This window comes from Epinephelus lanceolatus, chromosome 15, assembly GCF_041903045.1.
Source record: "Epinephelus lanceolatus isolate andai-2023 chromosome 15, ASM4190304v1, whole genome shotgun sequence".
Classification (NCBI taxonomy): domain Eukaryota; kingdom Metazoa; phylum Chordata; class Actinopteri; order Perciformes; family Serranidae; genus Epinephelus; species Epinephelus lanceolatus.
In genome coordinates this window covers 22,318,661-22,342,134 of record NC_135748.1, presented here as the reverse complement: position 1 = coordinate 22,342,134, position 23,474 = coordinate 22,318,661, and the positions used below count along the sequence as shown (strand labels likewise).

General features: G+C 40.8%; 1 protein-coding gene across 1 annotated transcript in view; it reads left to right on the top strand.

Moving 5' to 3' along the window:
• Positions 1–4,361: 4,361 nt before the first annotated feature.
• The window catches only part of eml1 (EMAP like 1), a 76,796-nt gene continuing 57,683 nt past the window's right edge, over positions 4,362–23,474 (top strand). The window contains exon 1 of the mRNA XM_033642281.2: positions 4,362–4,529. Coding sequence (XP_033498172.1) covers positions 4,502–4,529 — 28 coding nt within the window. The 5' untranslated portion in view covers positions 4,362–4,501. The remainder of the gene's footprint in view (positions 4,530–23,474) is intronic.

The window sequence follows — 23,474 nt, the reverse complement described above, 5'->3', positions numbered from 1 at the left end:
ACTATTTTCTTTCTATTGAACTACACCCATAAACTGTATCACTGTGCAGAAGGAAGCATGCCTCTACTTATAGAGGAGAGGCTCAGGCTCATGACAACACTTCCTTAGATGCTTCCTTCTGCGCTGTGATACGGTTGACAGGTGTAATTTGGTTGAGAGAAAATAGTTCCTACATTAAACAGCTCACAGCAAGGTCTGTGGATTATCTTGAGTAACAGAGTCATGTGTCTGGAAAGAGACATTTCTTTTGAGCACACAGAATGTATACAACAAGGCAAGAGCATAGAGAAACACATCTAATTTGCTGCAGTAGATAGAGTAGTAAAGGAGACAGGAAACCAAGATAGTTCATGACCAGGAAAAGTAATTAGCCTCTTATCTCCTATAAAGGGCTGCTGCACTGAGCGCATATTATGAACTGAAGAAAGTAGCAGCAACTTGTTGAGAGACACAGAGGCTGAAGAAGACAGGGACTGACTGACAGAGGGGAGGGGAGAGGAAGAAAAACATCCGTGGAAAGAGAGAGTGGTGTAGCAAGAGGTCAGCAGAGACTTTGTGAGACAGTGACAGTGATGGAGAGAGATAAACTGAGGAGAAAGGCCAACATACAACAGTGGTGACCTCGATAACGCAGAGGTCACCATCCAGTTTGTAAAGGATGATCCATCATCTGCTGTCGTGACACAGTAGTTTAGGCAATTTAATTCAAATGTTGGGAAAATACTTTCCATCATCTAGTAACAGTAAACAATATATATCATTAATCAAGTTGTATTTAATTAGATAATGACATACAATAAGATAATGTCAGTTTATGCACTTATATTTTTTTATCAAAGTTGTAACTGGTTAAACAGAGTACATTTCAGGGAGTGCAATCAGAGAGGGATCAGTGCCACATAAAAAAACAGACCACACTGGCTTTGAAGGAAATTACAAACGGCCACTATCCATCTGGTTTCCGGACAAATCACAGAGCAATTATTGCTATCACTTTGATGTTACTGCTGCCCTAGATAATAGGCAGCATTGTGAGGCCACTTGATTTGATTTGTCAGAGGGAAATTACACAGTTGACCGTGAATCACTGCAAAAATAGATTTACTTATTTTTGACATTTGTGAGTAAATGTTTTAAATGAGAAATAAGTGTATAAATGTAGGGACAATGCCACACACGTTCCACAGGATCCATATTAGGTCCCATTTTATTTTCTGTCTATATAGAAACAGTAGTGTTGCCTTTTTGCTGCAAGTTAGCAATATTCATTAATATGCTGATGACATGATTCTGTACTGTAGCACCAGTAGTGGCACCACCAAGGGGTAGGGGGTGCCATAGTCCCATGATTTGCTTTTATCTTTTGGACCCTCTAGAACCCTCAAGTCTTCTGGAAGTGGCCTTTTAATCATCCCTAAAGGAAGAACAAAAACCCACAGTGAGGCATCATTTCATAACTATGGTCCATGTCTGTGCAACATGCTGCCTGAAGACCTGAGGGCCACAGAGACCAAGAGAGAGAGAGAGAGTGCTTTTAATTGAACTTTATGTCTTTTCTAATTGATGTCTTTTTTTAAATTTTGAATTTATTATCATTGTGTATTTATCAATCTATTTACTTTTATTAATCTGTTTTTGTAGTTGGCATATTCTTCTATTTTGTGACTTACTTATTTGTTTATTTTACCTTATTTATTTACTTTTTTATTGACTGATTTAAATTTGTTTTCTATTTTGAGTTTTTATTCTGCCTCTGGTGTTTCCCCACTTAGCAGTATAACAGCAATCCTTCAATTTTAGAAGGCTCATTCCCAGTAAATGTTTTGTTCCTTACAATACTCCTTCAAATTAAAACTGCATATTTGTCTTTTTAAGGAGAAGAACAACCATCGGCTAACATGTAGAGATACATAACACATTAAAACAGGATTGTTGTGGAACTCAAAATTATTAATTAGTAATAAAACATTAAAAAAAAACAAAGTATATCAGTATGCAATTTCTTAACTCCCATACTGACATAGTTTTCAACTATCTTATATACTACAACAACATAAAATGTAACATAACAACATAAAACCCTAAAATTTTCAAAATATTTATGCCACCTTGAAGCACCACTGTGTGCATTTAAGGTGGCAGTTTAGAAACTTGACAAGAATATTACAAAAAATACTTTCTTTCTGATTCAGTAAATCTTGTAAAATGTGATTTTGGCAGTTGGCTCAGAAATTAGCTGAAGTTGGAAGTCAACATGTTACTTTCATTAATTAAAGAGAAATAAATTATTTTCCTGCATTCCAGACAATGGATATGACTCATAATGATCTAACACTGAAAGGCTGTTAATCATTGTACTCTTGTGTGTTTAATAAATGCTTTAATTGTCACTTTGATTAAGGATGGCAGTCTTTCTGTGTATAGGATACTAACTTTGCTGTCTTTTGATTTGTGAATCTTTTCCTCACAGCTAATAAACTGTTAAACTAATATTTAATTACCTTATACCACCATTTGATGACACTCAGTTGCTACTGTTCCTTTTATGTCTTATTGTAGCATCTGTTTGAGTTTGCAAACAGATCTTGGAGCTGTCTTATTATTGTAATATATTTATAACTGATTGCAGTAATAAGCCTAATGGATATAGGTAAGATCTCCAACTTTAAGTATTAACTTTAAGTTTGTCCTCAATGTCCTGCTTCAGCCTGACTTCTCCCGATAACCTGATTTCTTGTGTGCTGGTAATGTTGCGTTGTTTATAACCAATACCAAGTCCTGAAAACTCATGTTAAACCACTTTACAATCTAATTAAGCATCATTTGGGCACCGTTTTGGAGACTCTGGGGTATATTACCTCAGCCAAAGTAATTGCATGCGATCATTAGCGCGTAAAAACAGTCAGAGTGGTGGATGGTCCACTTTCTGTTTGCCCGAGTGAGAGGGGTCGAGAGGTCTTTATGGGGTGAAGGTTTGGGTTACGTTTGCAAAAGGGCCTTCGAGCTCTTCTGCAAACAAGAGCTGGAGATCAAACATCAAAGCTGGCCATGGTGTGAAGGCTGGGGTGCTGTGTTAAATTAGAGGGGGGTGGGTGGGTGGGGGGTATTGACAGGTCTGAAGGACAGATAATTGAACAAGAAGCTCCTCCAACATCTCATCCCCTGTGTCCTCCCAAAATCTCAAGATAACCCATGTCACAGGCACTAAATCTTCACCTCTGTGACACTGGTCTCACTTGACAAGTCTACCGTCTGACCCTGCCCGGTCACATGCTGAACCTCTGCCTCGTGATAATCCTCCTAGTCAAGTGACAAAGGGTCAGCTGAGTAAGCTGAAAAGTAATTCAGGAATGAGGGTTCGGAAAAGTTGGCGACGAGCTTAATCAAAGCTGCACAGTATGTTAAGTATGTTCTGAGGAACATTTGTGCGCTCCAGTGGGCCAGTAATCTGCACAGCATTACCAAGTGCCTGGCAAGCACTTTTCTTTGTTTCCTCCGTTATGAAAAGACTTTAGAAGGAGAGGCGAAGCTGGCTGCAATTTTTGATTCCCTTCCATCATGGATTCTTCTTTATGTTGCCTCTTAACTTCTTGTCTCTCCACCAAAGGAAGAACTTTCTGTTTTTCTGCTTCCCTGCCTGTCTGTGCTCAGTAGAAATTGGCAGCAGCAGTGCAGCCCCTCGTAAACTTGAACTCCGGACTGTTATTAGATATAAAACAGACCATTGAGATTAAGTTTGGCTGTCAGAATCAGCACAGAGTCACTTGACCCTGGAAATTTCTTGGTATCCAGGCGCTGGAGCAACTGGAGACAACAAAGGATTTCTCCTCATGTGAGCACGCTGCTATTCAATGAAACACAAGCGCCCCCTACAGGTAAGAAAAGCTACTACTGCCTTAAAAAACCCTGAGCTTTTCTGGAAAAATGCCACGGTTTGGCCAACCTGTCTCTCAAGGGATAAGAAGTTTACTGGAACTTTCTGTGTTTTCTGTTACAGGCTCAAGGGATAAGGAGAAAAATCTACTGGAAAACAACCATTACATGGTCTGAGTTTGTGAAGCAAGAGCTCTGCCTTCTTGTTTTGTTGCAGGCTACACAAAATAAAACCGTTTTCTGCCTTTTATTTTCTTCTAATGGCGAGATATGTGTTGTAGCTACATGAGAAGTCAATGAAATCCTATCTAAAAGGGCCTGTCATATCTAAGGGAAACAGTATCCCATGGGAGGTTTGTTAGTTACAAATTTAGTATCCAATAGCATAGTGTGCGATGCTTGATTGGCATATCCACTGGCCACTGGTCAGATTGTTGAGAGAGGGAGAGAGGGAAGGGGGAGGACAAGGAGACAGAAAGTAAAGTAAGTAAGCTAAACACAGAGAGAGTGTGTGACAGTGTGGAGCCTAAAACAGAGAGTTTGACCAGAGATACTGCCGTAAAACTAAGGAGTCACAGATTCAGAAGAAGTTAGAAGATACTCTCCTGATCCTCTTCTCTCTGTGGCCATGTCTGACTGTGAGGGGCTCCCAATGGGTGAGGAAAAGCTTGAGCACGTACTGTTCTCTTGTGCACATGTGCATACATCTGAGAGAGATATATGGGATGCTTATCTGTGCATACATCTTTGTAAATTGTTTGGATTTGCATGTCTGTCTGTGTGTGTCTGTTTGAGGAAGGGGGTCCATCCTGTTTTAGTCTAAGCCCTCCACTGGGACAGCTCACCCGGCAAGTATTCAGCTGCAAAGAGGAGCTAGTTCAGTTTGGGCCCTTATATGGAAACTTGGAGAGAAATCCCTCTGGTTTCATGAAAATAATGCAGAGTGACTCTGTAGGGGTTTGGATCAGAGATATGGAGAGAAGCGAGGAAAGGATAGATGGAGGTAGGAAGGTGGTTGTACCTTGTGTCACATGTGTGGATACAACAGAGCTGCGTGTGACCTGACTGTTCCAGGGTTGCAACGGACAAATGGTACAAAGATGTGTGTATGTGCAGGTGTCTGCTTGTGTTTCGTGAGCGTGCATGTATAGTGTGTGTGTGTGTGTGTGTGTGTGTGTGTGTGTGTGTGCGTGTGGGGCTAAGCATTAAGTTAAGGGTCATTTCCCACAAGAGCAGCCAGGCTTAGAGAGGAGCTGAAGCCCTTACTACCGCCTTGCTGACAGACTAACAGAAACAATCAGTTATAAATAGAAACCTTCCTCTTGTCTTGTTCTTGCACTCACTCACACAGTCACACACATTGCAGTCTCTTGCCCTTTTCCTTTATCTCATCTCTCCTTGTCCTTTTATCTAGCCTACTATTTTTTTCCTTTTCCTCTCCTCTCTGGCTCAGGCTGTGCATGATTCTCTTCTCAGATTGATCAAACATGACTCAGCAGTATGAAAACTGTTTGATGCTGTCAATTACAGGCCCCACAGCCTTGGCAGCAGCTGCCAAGATTGTGGTTATTGCATTTGACGGGCTGCTGACCACAGCTCCATTATCTATCATATCATAACTCTAATGGATTTGCCAGGAAATTGCATCAAAATGTTAAAGCCGAATCACTGTGATTTACTTACTGGTAGAAGAACCCCTTAAACTCAACAAATTGATAAAATGGCACAGTAGCTAGTGTAATTTTAAGGAGTTGAAATCAGTGTTTCCAGCTTTACACTACATTTCTGACAAACAGCCTTTTCATAACGTAAGAACATATGTTTGTATGCAATACATCGGTGGGCCAACCAAGGATATTTGGGAATGAAGATCTTTATCTGAAGGAAACAGAACTTTAAGAAGTATTTCACTGCTGGAAAGAATGATTTTTCATAAACTGGGATTTCTCTGCTGTAGAAAGACGCAAATACTTTTGAAATTGGTGCTATGTGACCAGAGTTAAACAATGGAAAAAGGCTGTGGTCGTCGCTTTTGCTCAAGAGGTAGAAAACCTACAAGGACCAGAATGCACCGCGCCGCCCCTGCCGGTGGGTGACGCAATGCGAACTTGGTAGTTTAGCGAAACAACATGGCGGCCGGCTGGAAGCGAACGGTTTCGAATTGCAGCCAAAAGGTAAGCTGAAATATGTTTCTGGAAACATTTTAGGCGAGAAATACACGACGCAGAAACCGAATCGCGGTTCATATTTTATCAGCACTGCTTAGTTTTATCTTATTATTTTCAGCCCTCCTTATTATAAAACAGGAAACAGAATGGCGCCCGCTTCTCGTTAGCAAACACTGCACTTGTAAAGATAAACTGTTTGGAAAAGTAGGCTATTCTAGTAGCCAGAGAGTGAAGTATGGGGAAGGTTTCACGTTCAGTGTTAATAAGCTGGTGCCCTCAGGCAAAAACACTGAATGCATTATGTCCAAATTTTGTCCAAAATAATATTAAATGTGCTGAACAACTAAACCAAAGGTGTTTTCAGTTAAGCTAACTTTAGTTGATGAGACCTCTTTTCAGGGACTGAACTATATGTGGACATGTACTATAAACTGTATTCAATTAACATAGTTTTTAAATATTCTTTATTTAAGCAACAGAGTGTAAAAACATTTAGTTGAAAGTGTACAAACACAACAATAACAGAGAGCCAGGGGGATACCATAGCACACAAAAATATTATAAGGCGAAGTGTCTTAATAGCCTTTTTGTTGGTTGAATCAAAGAGCAGTTTCATGTAGTGTGGTTGATTATTGATGAGGTGAGGTTTATTATTGTTTATTATTGCTAAAATTATATTTATGGATAAAATACTTTGCCAAAATCTTTACCAAATTAATTCTAAAAAAAGTTTTGTCTTCTTTTTGTAGTTTTTGAGGAAACCAAACACCACATTTTTCCATGATAATTTAAAGTCTTTAGACATGACAAATCTACAAAAGGCCTTCCAGAATTTCCTGGTGTGAAAATAATGCCAGAAATGGTGTAAAACATTGTTGTCATTTTTATATTTCTGCGTAGTGATTGGCAGGGTAATGTTTATGAATTATTTTGAAGGATACCTCTTTAACCTTATTCACATTCAAACCTTTCTTCAATGTCATTTACAAACTGATCATAATATGCCATGACATGTGGAATAGAGACAACATCTTGTTGAAATAGGGCATGCATGGCTCTATTATATTCAGTAACATCTTTCTGAGTCTCCTGTTAGCTTTGTTATACCTGTAAGTGCGAGACAAATTACACCTTTATCATTCTCCTGTGTAGATAAATGCTGCATTCACGTGCTCCTTGGATGGTCCTATTTTTCAAGTTGGGAGGTCGTTCTTAGACTTTGGCATGTTCATGAGTTTTAAGTCTTAATGTGGAAACAACATGGATGCTACAAAAAAAGATGTGTTGAATTTTCATGCTCCATGCATTTAGATAGCACAATAACAGTCTGAAGCTTTATACTGAGGTGATTTTGTCCGAGACTTGTTGCTGTACCAGCACTTCCCCTCAAACTACTAAAATATTGCTTTACCTGACTAATGCTAATACATAAGTTTTCCAACTAATCTCAGTGACTCTTTGTAGACAGCAAATTACAAATTACATGCGAGCAAAATTTGACATTCAATAATTAATAAAACGTTTATTACCGTAAACCGAACATTTACTTTCATCCAGTATGTTTCTGCATATGCGACTTTAGCTTGGTGACTCATTTACCAAATATTTCAACAACACTTGAGGGGGCATTTACGTGAATTTCTGACACCACAGGAATGCGAGTTTTGTGACCTCATACATTCCCATCAGATTTCCCGCCTACCTTCAACCTGAGCAGAGGTTTAATGAGCCGGAATAACTGAAAACACCCATGGGTGTTTCAGAGTGTTCAGAGTCTTTAACCCCTCTCATACCAGCTGTATATTTTATTCAAATTATGTGTTGTACGTATGTATAACATAACCTAACTAGTTTTTTTAAGTTTTAGGAAATAGGTCTTTCTCACAGCAGCCATTTTCATTCGTCTTAGCAGGAAAAGCACAGGTGTTACTAACACTAAGAATGGGCTTGTTGTACTCAAGTGTCCCAGTAAGCCATGACGGTGTGACAGCCAGCATGCACATTATACCAGGACCATGAAAATGAAACAGCTAAATAGAATTCAGCCATTTTTAATTTCATTGTATTAACCTGCGCTCTTCAGACTGTGTATTTAGAATTGATGGTTAAATTTGAACATTGCAATGACATGATACAATTAGGCTAGATGCTGATAGAGTATGATTTTACTGTCAGCTTTATCAGGCATGGGACAAAATAAACAGCAGCAGCAGTTCAGCGAGTGTCCTGCAGGCGGCAGCACTAGCATATTTTATGAAATGTGGTCCTGATGATGGAGGAAGGAAAAACTCAGGGTCATGAAAAATGGGAATTTAAATGTGGAAAAAGGGATTAAAACTGGGCTGGGGATACAAAAAGGGGATAAGGTGTAAAAGTGGAGCAAATTATATGGAACAAAAGGGTTGTGAGTAGGAAATGAGAGAAGAGAAAGGACGTTAGGAAGTAAGGAATATAGAGCGAGACATGGGGGGATGAAGGGGCGAGGAGTGAGGCGGGTGGTGGCTGTCTCCAAGGAGATCAGTTTGGTGAAAAATGAAAAGCAGGGCTGGTCGCCATGTGTCATAACTGAGACTTATGGGGACACCAATAGGTGCTGACAAGTCTTTATTTGATAGAAAACCATGCAGCTGCCACCGCCTGCAATACAGATGCTGTACATGGAGACTTGTGTGTGTGTATGTGTGTGTGTGTGTGCGTGTGTGTGTGTGCGTGTGTGTGTGCACGCCAGAGTGAGTGTGTTCAGAAATGCAGATGAGAGATGAAGACAGCATCATGGCCCGCTGACGTCAGCCCTCCATCTGTGCCCTGAATATGAGGACAAGTAGCTTTGCTGATGTTAAACCTATTCCTCATGTTCGCAGACAGGCTGGAAATGGGTCATTTGAGACAGGTTTGAGCACAGTCACCTGCAGTTTTTGTGTGTGTGAGACACACAGGGAAGAGCATGACTGCCACAATACATGCATTAGAGTAAAGTCTGCAGCAGACGCCAGATTTCCCCCGGCAGAGTTTATTTTAGGTTGTATCGATCGGAGGGGCTGAGCTGCTGTGACTTTGAAAGGAACAGGAGAGGAGAGACAAGCAAGTGCACAAAGAGACGTAGTTAAAGTGACCAGTAAAGTAAAATAATCATATGAAATGGAACAACGTATACGCTATATGTGCAGTGCAGGCTTAGAGAGAAAGAGTAGAGCAGAGTTCTTGGTTGTTCAGGAAATGGGGGAAGGGTGTACATGGATGTTTCAGCAGCCAAGTCAGATGTGATTAATGTTGTCGTCGCTTGAGAGAACACACAGCCCTGCACACTCTGGGATACACAGTGTGAGTCCATTTTGCACACTATAGCTTGGTTGGATTTTCACAGTAGTGACCAGGTGTATTCAGATAAATGGACTGTTTTTACAGTCGTAGAGGCTTGACAAATTATAACATCTCCCACTGACCTGCAACTGGCTGTTTCCTGCTTTTTAATGGATATATACAGTATCAATCACATTAGTATATTTCCATGGGCTGCAGTCAGCTGAACAACATTCTTGTTCCACTTCCGTGTCCAAGTTATGGCTCATTAACATATAGATTAGATGTAGAGAAATCAATGTGGGTTGTAACCCTTCTTCCCCACTCCTGCGGCATCATTAGTGTAACGGCGAGGAGGTCAGGCAGTGAGGAAGGAGGCGGGAAGTGATATTAAAAGTTGACACAGAAGCAATAAAGGCTCAAGTAATACCCACAATGTGATTTGAAATGGCGCAATGATGTTATGAATGTTGTACTTTTGTGCAGAATAATACAGTAGATCCCATTTACTGGCACATTCTCCATGTCAGAAGGAGTGTCCCTCTCTCTGTCCATTTGCTTTTTTCCTCGCCTGTCTGCTTATCTGCTCATGTCAGTCATCTCAAAGTGTCTGCATGTGTGCTCACTGAAAATCTAATCCTGCTCTCTGCACATATACAATATCTATTGCATGTCTGCCCACTCCATCCTGGAAGAAGGAGCCCACCTCTTTTGCCTTTCTCGTTTCTTTCCCTTTACCTTTAAAGGATTTCTTTGGGTAGTTTTTCCTTATCCAAGGATAAGGTGCACAGACTGTAAAGCCCTTTTAGGCAGATTGTGTGATTTGTGATTTTATATATATTACTCGACTAAACTTTACTCTGATAGTTAGTCTGATAGTCTGATAGTTGGTGACACAGTGCTGGGTGTGGGAGTCGGTTTTGGTGGATTACCCTTAAAACTGGGTCACATATTGTATACAAACTACTGGGGCTGGTCTTGAGTTTACATTTTCACCCTACAAGGCATTCCACATTTGAGGGATGAACACCATTAAATTGTCTGCGTGTCACCTAACAATTTACTTATTTGGTCATTCAGTCTCACTTTATTTGGACTGCTAAGTGTTACTACCCAGTAAAGATTAAATATGTATTATCACTTGTCATTGGAGGCAATGCCCCCCTCAATATTTAGAATTTGCATTGCCCCCCCAATAGCAGCATTAAGAAGCAGAGGACTTATATTTTGATACATTTAAAGATGTTTACACCATAAATTGATGCAGAAACGGCAAAAATCGGTGCATAAAAAAATCACCAGAATGCAAAAGAATAAGTGTTACATGCTCAAACTCCCAAATATCCTGATTTTATTTGTGCCCCCTCCTTTCCCCAACATTGAAACAAGACCTTTGCCCTTGATAGATGCTGTTTTGTTTCTTTTGGACAGAGGCTATTATTTCTTCTCTCAAGTATTGTACTTTGCCACATTTAATGTTGCATCCATTGCAGAGTAAAAACAAGTCACATTAAAAAGACGTGAAGGGAGCCAAATCAGCAGCTAAAGCAGTGAAGAAGCTGGTGTCTTGTGGCTGCAGGAGAGCAAAGCTATGCAGAGGTGTCACTCTTGAAAAGGCACCACGTTGGCAAATGTTAACATTCATTGGTCGGTGCAAGAGAGATTCAGTTGCAGCTGGGCCGGGCCTAGCAGTTTATTAACAGTAAAAAACAAGTAAAACCAAACCATTAGCATTGTATCTTGACATAAGTGAGATCTATGTTAATCAGTGATTAAAAGCACCGGCTGGCGATCACACTAAGTGACCCTAATCAGACACGTCTACAATGTTGCCTAAACAACAGGTGCAAGCTGGTCGGAGCTAAAATACTGTAATGCACTGGGTGACATGTTAGTGTTTAAGTGTTATTATGAGTGTTGCTGTATCTAAAAGATAGGTGTCCACCCATGACAAAAAAGACTCTCTATAGCAGTTACTGAGATTTCCAGGATGTAAGTGATAAATTTAAAAGCCTTGATGCCTGTCAGTCATACCAGATGTAGAAAAAGCCAGTTTTGGGAGCTCTGCAATGGGAGGCGAAGTGAGATGCTAATGTAGAAAGCACACAGTAAAATTTTAGAGTTCAAGAGTTCTCTTATTTTGCCTAAGGCTACAACCCACAGTGGCCTGTGTGTTGTTTGTTCAACTGCTAGTGAACCAGCTAACTTCTCTTTGCTTTCTTGCTGAGGAATGGACTCTACAATACCAGCTAAGTGCTAATATGCTCACTGTAGATCTTCCAGTGGTGACTTGTACATATACTGTGGAACCACTGCCGTCACTGACGTGCGTGAGACCCTTCTGCTGTGTTTGACAGTAATGTCTGTCATAGCTTTGACTGCCAAACACTACTCAGCCCAAAACCTTTTTGAATAGTGCGATGAGACAGAGAGTAGGGCTGCCATTAACGATTATTTTCATTGTCGACTAATCTGTCGATTATTTCTTCGATTAGTCGACTAATCATTTCATCGAAAAATGTGTTAAAATGTTGAAAAATGTCGGTCTGTCTCTCCCAAACCCCAAAATTACATCATCTAATGTCTTGTTTCATATTCACGCCAAAAGGTTTTAGTTCACTGTCTCAGGAGAGTCTGTAAAGCTGCCAATATCTGAACGTAAGAAGCAGCAGTAAGAGTATTTTGGGGTACTTTTATAGTACTTTTCTATGAAAAATGACTTAAACCGATTAGTCGACTACTAAAATAGTCACCAATTATTTTAATAGTCGATTAGTCATCGATTAGTCGACTAATCGTGGCAGCCCTACAGAGAGACTGAGTGGACTTGTTTTATTATGCACTAACAAAGAACAGGCAGAAGAGTTGAACCTGGAGGAGATTTTGGAGGACTTTGCACCGCACAAGACTCATAGAATGATTTTCAGACAGGTCAATGCAACAACATTGACAATAATAATTATTATTGTTAAAGTTAGATTACTTAATTTCTGTAGCCTAATAATGCTTGTTGCACCCACTGCTACAGTGCCCATAGCTCTTTTTGTTTATTGGTAGTGCTTATTTGTGTAAATGTCTCTTTTCTGGTTAATTCTTGTAAGGCTGCGCTGAGGAAGGTGGTTGTATATTTATAATTTATCAAGTTGTATGCACCAGCTGCAAATGTCTGATAGAAAAGGAATTTAGTGTTGGTTTGGACTAGTGCTGCATGATTTGATAAAAATGTGCGATTGCGATTATGGTGGACAATATTGCGATTTGCGATTGCGATTACAATATAATTACAATAATATATAATAAATAAACGGTATCATGAGTCTTTTTGCTTGATTCAGTGTTTCCCCTACATTATATTAGGGGGCACTGACCTGACATAGTTATTGTTATGGACAGACAGTGTGTCAATGACCATCAACAGACTGAGCACAGTCAAACATGCTGCTCACACAGCAGCGCAGCACATCTGCAGATGAAAATTAGCCGGTATGGCTAAATCTGGCACATTTACGTGACTTAAGTGATCATTATAATTAATGTGCACTGTCCCCTCTTAAATAAAATAAACATAAATTGTACACACAACGGAGCGAGGCAGTGTTGCGTTCAGGAGTTGTCACGTAAATGACAAATTCCAGCACGCCATAGCACAACACAGCAGCATGTCAAGTGGGCCGAACCCGAGCAAAGTTGCTCAATTTTTCATTTGTTATGGAGTCCATGATTTCCCTGTGACACTTACAAATGTTTGCTTAACTGTGCTTGGATGTTGTTTTATGAGGCTCTGGCGGCTTTCAGTTGTCTCTTTGTCTTTAACGTTACACGGCTCGGCTTTCTCTGGCATGCACTCTTCCTACTTCTCCCTGTGCTGTGCTGTCTCAAGTGTTGATATTAGATTGCTCGTGTTGCTGTGGGACGTGGCGACTTTAACTTTTAAACTTTTACACAGCACGTCTTTCAGGTACGGCGACGTTGGACAGAAAGACGTGCTGTGTAAGTTTAAAAGTTAAAGTCGCCACATCCCATCTCAAGTGCTGATATAGATTGGTAGTGTTGCCGCAGGACGTGGCGACTTTAACTTTTAACTTACACAGCACGTCTTTCTGTTCAACGTTGCCGTACCTGAATCCAAAGTATCGCCATGTAACAGACGTTTTTTTCGCTACCAACTCAGCCTCTTCTTGGTCGAGCTCGTGCTCTTCTTCAGCGTCTGTGTTGGTCACTGCTGCACGCCGGCTGCATGCACCAGGATAGCTTGTGGACGTGATGTCAACAAACTCCACACACTACAGAAGAGGCAGTCACGTTCACAGGCACACATGTTAACATTTATTTAGCCTACATTAAATCGCAAATCGCAGCCTTTTATGCGGTTATGTAATCGCACAGCCTGAAATCGCGATTGCGATTAGATTAATCGTGCAGCACTAGTTTGGACATGTACGGTCACCATCCAGGGACAATGTAATGTTGTTGCACTAGTGTAAAGTTAATATGTTAATACACTTTATGTTGTTGTTGATGTTCTTTAATTTAATTGTTCTATTAGATAACATCATCACATCCTTTTAAGAATATAATAGTAACATTTACTCAGAACACATTTTAACTAACCTACTTTTTACATTTATCTGAGTAGAGTTTCAAGCAATTCTTACAGTACTTACTTACTTGAGAAAACTCTTTCCACCCCTGCTAAACTGAATGCCCTGATTGTTTGTCAGTCATCATGAAGTGCTACCAATGAAGCTGTGCTATAGTGAGAACCAGCATACTATATTATACAAGTCGTGGTGGTGAATTCTTCAGCGCTGTTTGATCTGTGACTGACAGGGTTATATATTCCCCAACACAGAAAAGAGGAGCTAGAGTAGGACATGTAACGCTGCTCTACAGCCTCAGGATTAGGAGCTATTTACAGCCCAAAAGCAGATTCTCCTCTTCTACACTCACGTGCCATGTCTGTCTCTCTCTCTCCCAAAGTCTGTCTTGACACGACATCCGTAGAGACTTAACGGGGGATAGGGCTTTTTTTCTTTTTAAGCCCCAGCCACCAAACACTTTCACTATCATTCACCTTGAATCCAGTAGTCATGTTTATCTTACAATGCCTGCAGCCACAGCACCGTATCACGGTCTGCATTTACAGATTTCATTTAAGCATTAGTCAGATCAATTTTAGCCCTACAATGTTGTTATTGAAAAGGCAAATCGATCCAGTTTTAGGGTAAGAAACAGAATTGCTGTTAAAATCTTTAAAAAGCATAATTGCACCACAGTGACTCTGGCAAAATACATTCCCATGACTCCCTCTTTCTCTAAAATTCATAAATGTGGGTCTTTGTAGATATTACAGAGTCTGGCAGGGGATTTCTACAGGCATAATACTCTTAGAGGCCATGACCAAAAGACTGCACTAAAAACACAAGTGGTGACCCAGTTTTCGTGAACCATAACATCATTATTTGGCATCGCTGTTGCTTGTGTGGCCCAAAACACAAGTGCACGGCAGTGTGTGTAGCTGTCATTTGCTTTCATTCTATAACCTTGTTTCTCTGCACTGATATGCTGGAGGAAGCTTTGTTAGTCGACTGCTGGGTTCAATGCAATATTTAATTTATGGATAGCAACAACCATTGAATGGACTGCCATGAAATTTGGTAACAAATATGGCTCCCAGGCAATGAATCCTAATGATTTTGGTGAGCCCCTGACTTTTCTTGTAGCCTTAGCTACAAAACATTGGTTGACATTTGTAGTTAAGAGTAGTTAGAAGTAAAATATATTAACAACTGCTGCATTGCCATGAAATTTTGTGCACATCTTCATATCAGGCCCACAGAAACAGCGCAGGACTTTGAAGCCAATTTTCATAATGGCCAAATAATGGAACTACAACTTCAGAGTCTAGTCTGTCATGTGATGCTTGGGCCCAAGAAGATTCCTTCCAATAGACTTACATTGTGAAACTGATGTCTGTAAATGAGCAGATACATTTTTTTTGAGTGTCACAACCCCCAAGAAATGATTTATTTAATAGGTGGGATTTGATCCATTCAGTCCGATAATATTTAAAAAAATGTTAAATCAGTCAGTCAGTCAGTTAAATCAGTTTATCCTCTGACAGGTTAGCAGAGGGCTAAATTAGAAGTTAGCTGCTCCGCTGCCGAAAGTCTATAGTGCTTCTGCTTTATGGGCCCTACAATGCAGAAGATCCAGGTAATTTTATTCCTGGGGAAGTTGAACTGTTTTGACTGAAAAACTTTAATAAGACTAATGGGGCCCTGCTCAGATGTTGTATGCAACTCTCTTTATATATCCATTATTCATGTCTACTTCTGGATGAATTGTAATAACTTTGGTGACCTCCCAACTTTTCATCTAGCTCCAACATGAGGTAATAATTTAAATTTGCCCAGTGCTTTGCTTTATGACCAAATACCTTCAAAACTAATGACATTTTTTTCCAGCTCAGCTGAGTTTCGACTGTGTAGTGCTAATTTGCCAATGTTAGCCTGCTGCAACTCTATACTAAGATGGTGCACATGGTAAGCATCAATATCTAAATATTATGTTAGAATTGTCATTGTGAGGTTGTTAGCATGCTAAAGGTAGCATTAATCTGGCCCTACAGCTCCATAGGCTCGCTAACATGACTATAGCTCAATAGGCTTATATAGCTTCTTACATTAATGATGTAATGCTAATGGCAGGTAAGAGGATAGATTATTCATTGGGATAAGACACAGATCATGGATCATGTCGTGGGTCTGAATCCGGCATATAATGCTATGAGAGTCCTCATATTCTGCATGATGCAGCCGTCTCTGGTTTTCTTTGAAGCAGAGCTGTGAACGAAACATTATCACTCTGTTGGATTCTCCCCCCTCATTGAAAGTAGGTCACATTTCCTCCACATAATTCATGATGACAAAAACTTTCAACAGTTCTTTATGGGTTTTAGTTGATCTCTCTCTCTCTCTAACAAACACACAGACACACACAAGATAGTGGCTTGTCAGTTTTCTGCTATTGTTGGACTACACCTTGATAAATTGAACATCAGCTGAAAGCACTGACGCACCGTCATAGGCAGTCTCTTTACTTCAGATTCTTGACGCTAATGTCTGCTGTGAGGAAACCATGGTGAGTAATGAGTTCATAATTCAGTGTCATAAAATGTGTTTTAGTCTGGACTCTGCGCCCGCACTGATAAGCATGTATTAGAAATGACGGGTTATTTCCTCCAGCAGGTGGGAAATGATGTATTTCCAACAGTCACTCCGTTGATATACTCTCCGCTCTCACATTCAATCTATCTCCCACTGTCTCTATCTCTGCTCTCCTGTCCGGAGAGTTATTAGAAAGAGTGAACCTGTCAGTCACGGACAGCATTACATCCTCTGCTGCTCTGGCCTCTTTTCACCATCTAGGTGCATCAATAGCACAGCTGCTGTTATGAGATGTCAAACTGTGACCCCTTGAGAATTGATCTTGGTTTTATCTACTCAAGCCTCAGGTAGGATAAGATACGAAAAGATAAAACTGCTATGTTCAGTAGCAATGGAGGAAGTTGGTCATTTTAGTATGAAGGAAAAGGGTAGGCCTACACAAACTGTAGATTTAAAAGAGAAAAAAAAAAGAGAATAAAAATAGTGGGACAGGATTTAAGAACATAGGATAGACATTTAAAAATACATATTTTTCCCCTTACCTGTAGAGCTATTTATCAGTCTAGATTGTTTTGGTGTGAGTTGCCATGTGTTGGCAATATCGACGGTAAAGTTGTCTGCCTTCTCTCAATCATAATGGTGCTCAGCTCCTGGTGCTTGACATACCAAAAATGAAAAAAAAAACCCTGAACAAAAAACAGCAATGTCTCTTTCCAGAAATCCTGACCCGGTTACTCAAGGTAATCCACAGACCTTGTTGAGAGTTTCATGTAGGAACTATTTTCTTTGTATTGAACTACAACCATATCACTGCACAGATGGAAGTTCGAATCTACTGTTAGCTCACCGAGCAGCACTGAGCTAGCTGATGTTACATCTCACACTGTCACAAGCACGAGCCTCTTGTCCATGAGTAATATGCACACTTATATTCAATAGAAGGCACCTTTTTATTGTTGCCAGGCAACCACAGACTCATCTCCTTATTCTAACCTTCCTGTGTAATCAGTGTACTGTAATTTTATTCATTTTAGTTATTTGACAGTAGTATCTAGTTGCTGAAATGTTCAGGCAGAGGGTACTTGCTGTAGCTCTGGTTGAGGGTGAGATGCTGTCAGTTAATAGTTTGTTGGGCACAGGGGAACAGAGATCTGTGTGGGTACATGAGACCCTAAAAGAGGGTGGATCATGGGGAGTATCATCAGTTGGTTCAGAAGCTTTGCATCGATGGTGGCCATTTCCAGGCATATTTTAGATCATATTTTAGGATAATTCGGGGGCAGTTTGACAACCTGCTGGCTATCGTCGGCTGTATAGCTCTGGGTATCCAGCAACCGCTACCACCGGTTTCTCCTTCGTTGATTACCAACTGTATACTTGTTGTTGTAACCACCACATAGGACCCGCCGCCTCTCAAATCATCCAATAGGACAATGGGGAAAAAGATGACGTAGTGCGTTTTTCTGCTTTGAGTTGAAGTTTTTTCAACTCGAGGAGTTCAGAACGGTCCGGCAAAAACATCAGGCGGGTCACAACGCAAAAAATGCGTGCAAAAAGCTTCATTCCCAATAAAAACAATTACAAACACAGTCCTGTGTGGTTGCGGCTTAAGAGTTTGCTACAATTTAGGTACATCACTGAATCCACTTTTACTTCTGGAAACTCCTCTCGACAATGGCCTTGAGATGACTGTGGGAACCTCATGCAGTCGACGTTGATCTCAGTAGGATTCAAACTCTGGACCGCAAGGAAGACGAGTGCTCTAACCACTACACCAGGGAGGCCCGGTCTTTCAGGCACATTGCTGCTTTGAGCTAAATGCTAACATCAGCACACAACATGTTAAAAATGACAGTGCTAACATGCTGATGAATATGTTCATGTTTGCTACTTTCACAGCCTTACTTGGCGTGTTAGCATGCTAACAATTGCATGGTATTGCAAGGTATTTAAAAAAAAAAAAATCAAAGTTGCGGACAAACAAAATTTTAACTTGATGATGGCATCAACGTGTACCAATTCTCATGGCAATCCTTTGTTGTTAGAGGAATTGTTGGTTATGACAGAATTGTCATCCTAAGAGCTGTACCGCTATGTCTATCAAAAGATTATTTTAGGTCTAAAATTTGTGTGAGTCTTTTACTGCTTCTTTGTAAGACACTAAGTCTGCAAAAGGACTGGACTCTGAACTTCATGTTACTGTTACCACCAAGGCAATAAATGAGTAACACTCATATCACTCCTTCCTGTTGGCTCACCCTCTTCACCCTGGCACAAGCTTATATTGGGTGACCTTTGCTACCTGCTGCTACATTTACATTTCAGATTTTGCACGTTTTTTCACATCACTGAGTGAAAACACAATCCCAATGTCATGTTTGACTTTCGAGTCATTTATGAACTCTCAGCTATAGTTATCTTATTTCTTTATTCTTACTTCCCTGTATCTTGACAAGGATGGTTAAAAACCCCTGTAAATCTTGAACTTTAAATCTGTAAATCTGGTACTTGGATACTGTAATGTTTAACTAGCTGGAGCAAACTTTCACACAGCTTGCCTAAAATATTTTCATTAAGATTGAAGACAGTGTTTAGCTGACTAGATGGACTGACTGTAAAGAATTATATGTGTCACCTGATTTTGTTTCAAATTTAATGAATCATTAAACCCCAGGTTGGATTAATTCATGGTGTAACGCACAAAACAGCCCAATAACCAGGACAGGCACACAGATGGTGACTGGATCATACAGAGGATTGACCTTGTTTCCTCCTTAGCTCTGGATTTGATTGTGTATAATCCTGGCCCACTGACAGACTGACTGATCATCTGTGGATAAAACCAATGTCAGCAGTTTATTTAAAAAAAAAAAAAGAAGAGGGAAAAAGGACAACGAGCTCAGTTTGAATATGACCTTCAAGTTCCTCCTGAGAACCAAAGCTGTAAAAACAGAGTCAGCAGGCCGGGTGAGAAAGCAGTGGAGGCCTGATGCCAAGCCAAGAAGTGTTCTTAATCAAGACACTGAATCTCTGCTAGTTGCATTATGCTAAGATAACTGCATTGACACTACGGATTGTACAAAAACATTGTACTAATTAAAATCTCTTTTGTTTTTGCATGATGTGTGCCTTTTGAACCTCTTGATTTTCCCCTTATTGCCCCTGAAGTTGCTTTAAATTTACAGAAAGCATTAAAATCACCATATGATAATATCATATATGTACCTTTTACAGTAAGTTACAGTATGCTTACACTGACTAAAGCCAGCAGACACCATCTTTTATTGCTGTTTTCATTACATCATATGAAAGTATTCTAGATTGTACATCATTTTGTACACAGATTTGTAAAAATGGAGTCAGTGGTTAAGTTTTAGTGGTTCAACCAGCAATTATTTTATTTATTTTTTTGGCTACATGGGGGCAGCAGAAACAAGTTGTGGACACAACACAGACTTAGCAACACTTTTTAAGGTGATATGGTGGACTTGTTGGCAAACAGTTGCTTCCATCTTCAGTAGTTACGGAAAAGTTACTCTCTTTTAGCTCAGTTTTGGGTCTCCACCAACTCCTGAAGGGGAATATCGGCGTCTTTCGCTGCTAAATGATCCATAAAGCCTCAAAAAACTGCTAACACCTGCTAACATCTGGCTTTTTAATGTAATGGGAAAGTTTACAATTAGCATTTACATCTGAGGCAAATGACTCTTCAGTGGTCATGGGTATTTATTGGCTACAGCTCCGATTATTGATGGAAACACAACACCTGGGTGAACACACTCATTTTAGCCCATAACTAGCAAGATGCAATGATACGCATTACAAAATACCTTCTGTCTCCGCTTAAGCAGCGTTTAAACATCCCTCAAAATTAGTCTGCACTAAGTTTAGAAGAAAGACTGAATTAGTAACAGATATATAGAAAGAAGTAACCACCGTAAAGTTTTCACTGGCCTCCGTGCTGCTTTCTTCTGTTTATTAACCTGTTTTCTGGCCTGTCTGTGACATCGAACATAACACACCAAAAGAAAACCCCAAAAACCCAAAAAACCCACACACAGGAAAAGGCATTGTCATCTGCTGCAGAGCCGTGTACACAGCTTTAATCTACTGGCAATGGGAAAGGATTCTATTGCTTGTTTTTAGCGGGTTTTTCAATGTGTAAAAGACCTGTGTACACTTGCTAATGTTTTGTGGAAAAGGGGTATAATGTTCACTGGCTAATTGCTAACTTTGTCATTTTGTGAGCAGGTAGTGTAAAGTGGGTTTATAGAGATTTTTCTCTGAAAACAGGTGTCTGCTGTGGCTGAAAATAAAGCTGTGAGAGCTGTGAGAGTGAACCAAAACAGTAAAGACAGATTGCATGTTGCAGTATTTGCTGGTAGATGTGAGATATCCTCACACTCTCCACAGCACTATCCTGTTTATATTGTAAGTGTGTGTGTGTGCGCGCGTGTGCACCCTCTGAATTCACTGATGGGTGGTGTAAGGGGGGGAACAATAGGGAGGTGTGGAGAGGGGAGGGGTGGCGGAGCAGCAGTGATTCCACCACCTGCCACCCGCTGCGTAGTAGGTGGGGTTTGGGGACCCATGGGGGGGATTTTGGGGGGAATATACCCCAGTTTTAGCTGCCTCGTCTCACGTGCGTGCATATGCATTGAGAGGCAGACACACAAAACCCAGACCTTTGCCTAATCTAGATCCCAAATCTGTCCCAGAATGAGATTTACAATAATCTGAACCCCTTCAGACAAAACACCAGTATGACTCACAATCCTCAAACCAAAAAACACAAAGGATGTTTACAGTGTGTGCTGATTTGACTCTGGGTGAGAAGCTGCATGAAATTCCTCTCTGTATCTGAATCAAAACATTAGACGTTGTTGCCTTTGGGTGGTTAAAAACATCTGAAATGTGGTTTCATATTATCTAAAATAAATGCAGACACCTTGGTGCATTTTTCCACATCGTTGCTGTAGATAAGAATGTGTGCAAATGGTGTGAAGGTCAAGACATAATCTACTTTCAGCGTGTTTTGAAATGTAATATCCTTGTGATTTGACTAAACAACTATTTCAGTCCTCAAATGCAACATTGGCGTACAAAGAGCACCTTGTTTTCTCACATAATCCTGGCTGCGAGTGAGGGTGGTCGACCTATTGGTGGCCCGATGTTATTGTGTAATAAGTGAAGCAGAGTGCAGTGTTTTCCTGAGGAGGAGGAGGAGGAGGAGGGAGAGAATACAAGCGCCGAGGTCAACAACACAGAGGCCTTGAACCATAAAGTGATCAGCTGTTGTGAGGTGCTTCACAGCATCCTTTTTATCCTTCCTTTAAAAGTCAAATCTAGCCTGGCCACCTTTAACCAGACAGGATTCTAGATATTAGGAGAGATACCTGCACAAAGACAACCTCACACAGCCAGATTATATCACACCTGCTGGGCTACTATAAAAACACGGGGAGAAACAAATGCGTCCTTTCATGGTCTCTCCCTCTGCTGTCTTTAGAGCGTCCCTGCCTTTGTGTGATTTTGTCGGCTCCGTCTTGTGATCTAGCAGGAAAAGGGGGCAATGTTTTACACATGAATATAGGCCACAGACTCTTTAGGCTTATTATTTTTCCCTGCAAGCTTGAATTATAAATAATGCAGAGAGGCCCCCCTTACATGCACACACAAAACCCCCCAGTTAGAGTTCAATTTTTTAGGGTATCCCCCTTTTCCCCCCTCGCCAAACTCCCCACCCTGCTCACTTTTTAATTTGCTCCTTCTTTCTTTACCGCCCACCCTCCTCAAGCACTCTTCCTTTTTCTCCTCCACCCCCTCCCCCTCTATCCCATTTATTTCTCTCCTTCCTCAATCCCCTAGTCTCCCTTTCATTCTCTCCCCCTCTTGTCCTTGTTTTAAGGATCCCTCGGTCTCTGTGCAGTCTGCAGTGGGGCAGATAAGACAGACAGAGGACAAAATGGTAATCATGTTTGGCCACAGTGGAGATCCCCCAGCAATGTTGAGTTTTGAATGTTTGGCTGCAGGAAATGCCGGGGAAAATGTGACAGTGGTTTTGTTGTGGTGTGTCCCCGTGCGACTCCATACCATTACAAACACACGTGACTCTACATCAGTGTGTGGAAGGGCGTTCTGTAGTAACTATATATTGACTGAGGAAACCACAGAGCCTTAGTCATTTTGGGAACCAGCCATTGGTTTGGTTTCCTTCATTTCTAATTTTTTCATCTCTGCTATACACTACATAGTTCCTCCATCTTCCCTTTTCTCCTACTCTTCTTTCCTTTCCTCTCTTCTTCTTTCTCCTCTCCCCTTTTATCTTCTCCCACTGTACATCATCCTCTCATCTCCTACCCTAATTTCTCCCCTCCTCTGCTTCTCTTTTATCCTCTGCTCTCCTCTTACTTCCTCTTCTACCCTACCTTATCCAGTCTCCTTTCCTCCTCTCTTCTCCTCTCTTCACTTCTTTCCTGTCCCTCCTTCTCCACACCTCTTTTAGTTCTCTTCTCTTCTACTTACCTCCTCTCTTCTCCTTCACCTTGTTTCCTCCTTTCCTCTGCTTCTTCCTGCTTTCTGCTTTTGTCCCCTCCTTTCCTCTTTCACCCTACCTTGTCCTCTCTGCGCCCCTCTACTCCTCTTTCCTCTTTTATTCCCTACTCTCCTCTTTCCTCCTTTCCTATCCTACCTTTTCACCTCTCCTCATTGGTCCTCCTTTCGCATCTCGTCTTTTGCTCTCCTCTCCTTTCATCTCCTCTGCTTCCACCCCACCTTGCCCTCTGTGCTCCTTTCCTCTCCACTTTCCTCTTTTATCATATACTCCTCTCTCTCCTCTTTTTTCCTCTCCCTCCCAACCTTGTCCTGTCCCCTTTCCTCCTCTCCTACTTTCTCTTCTCTCTTCTCCTCTCCTGTACCTCTCTCTCTCTTCTCCTTAGCTTTCTTCTCCTACCTTACCTTGTCT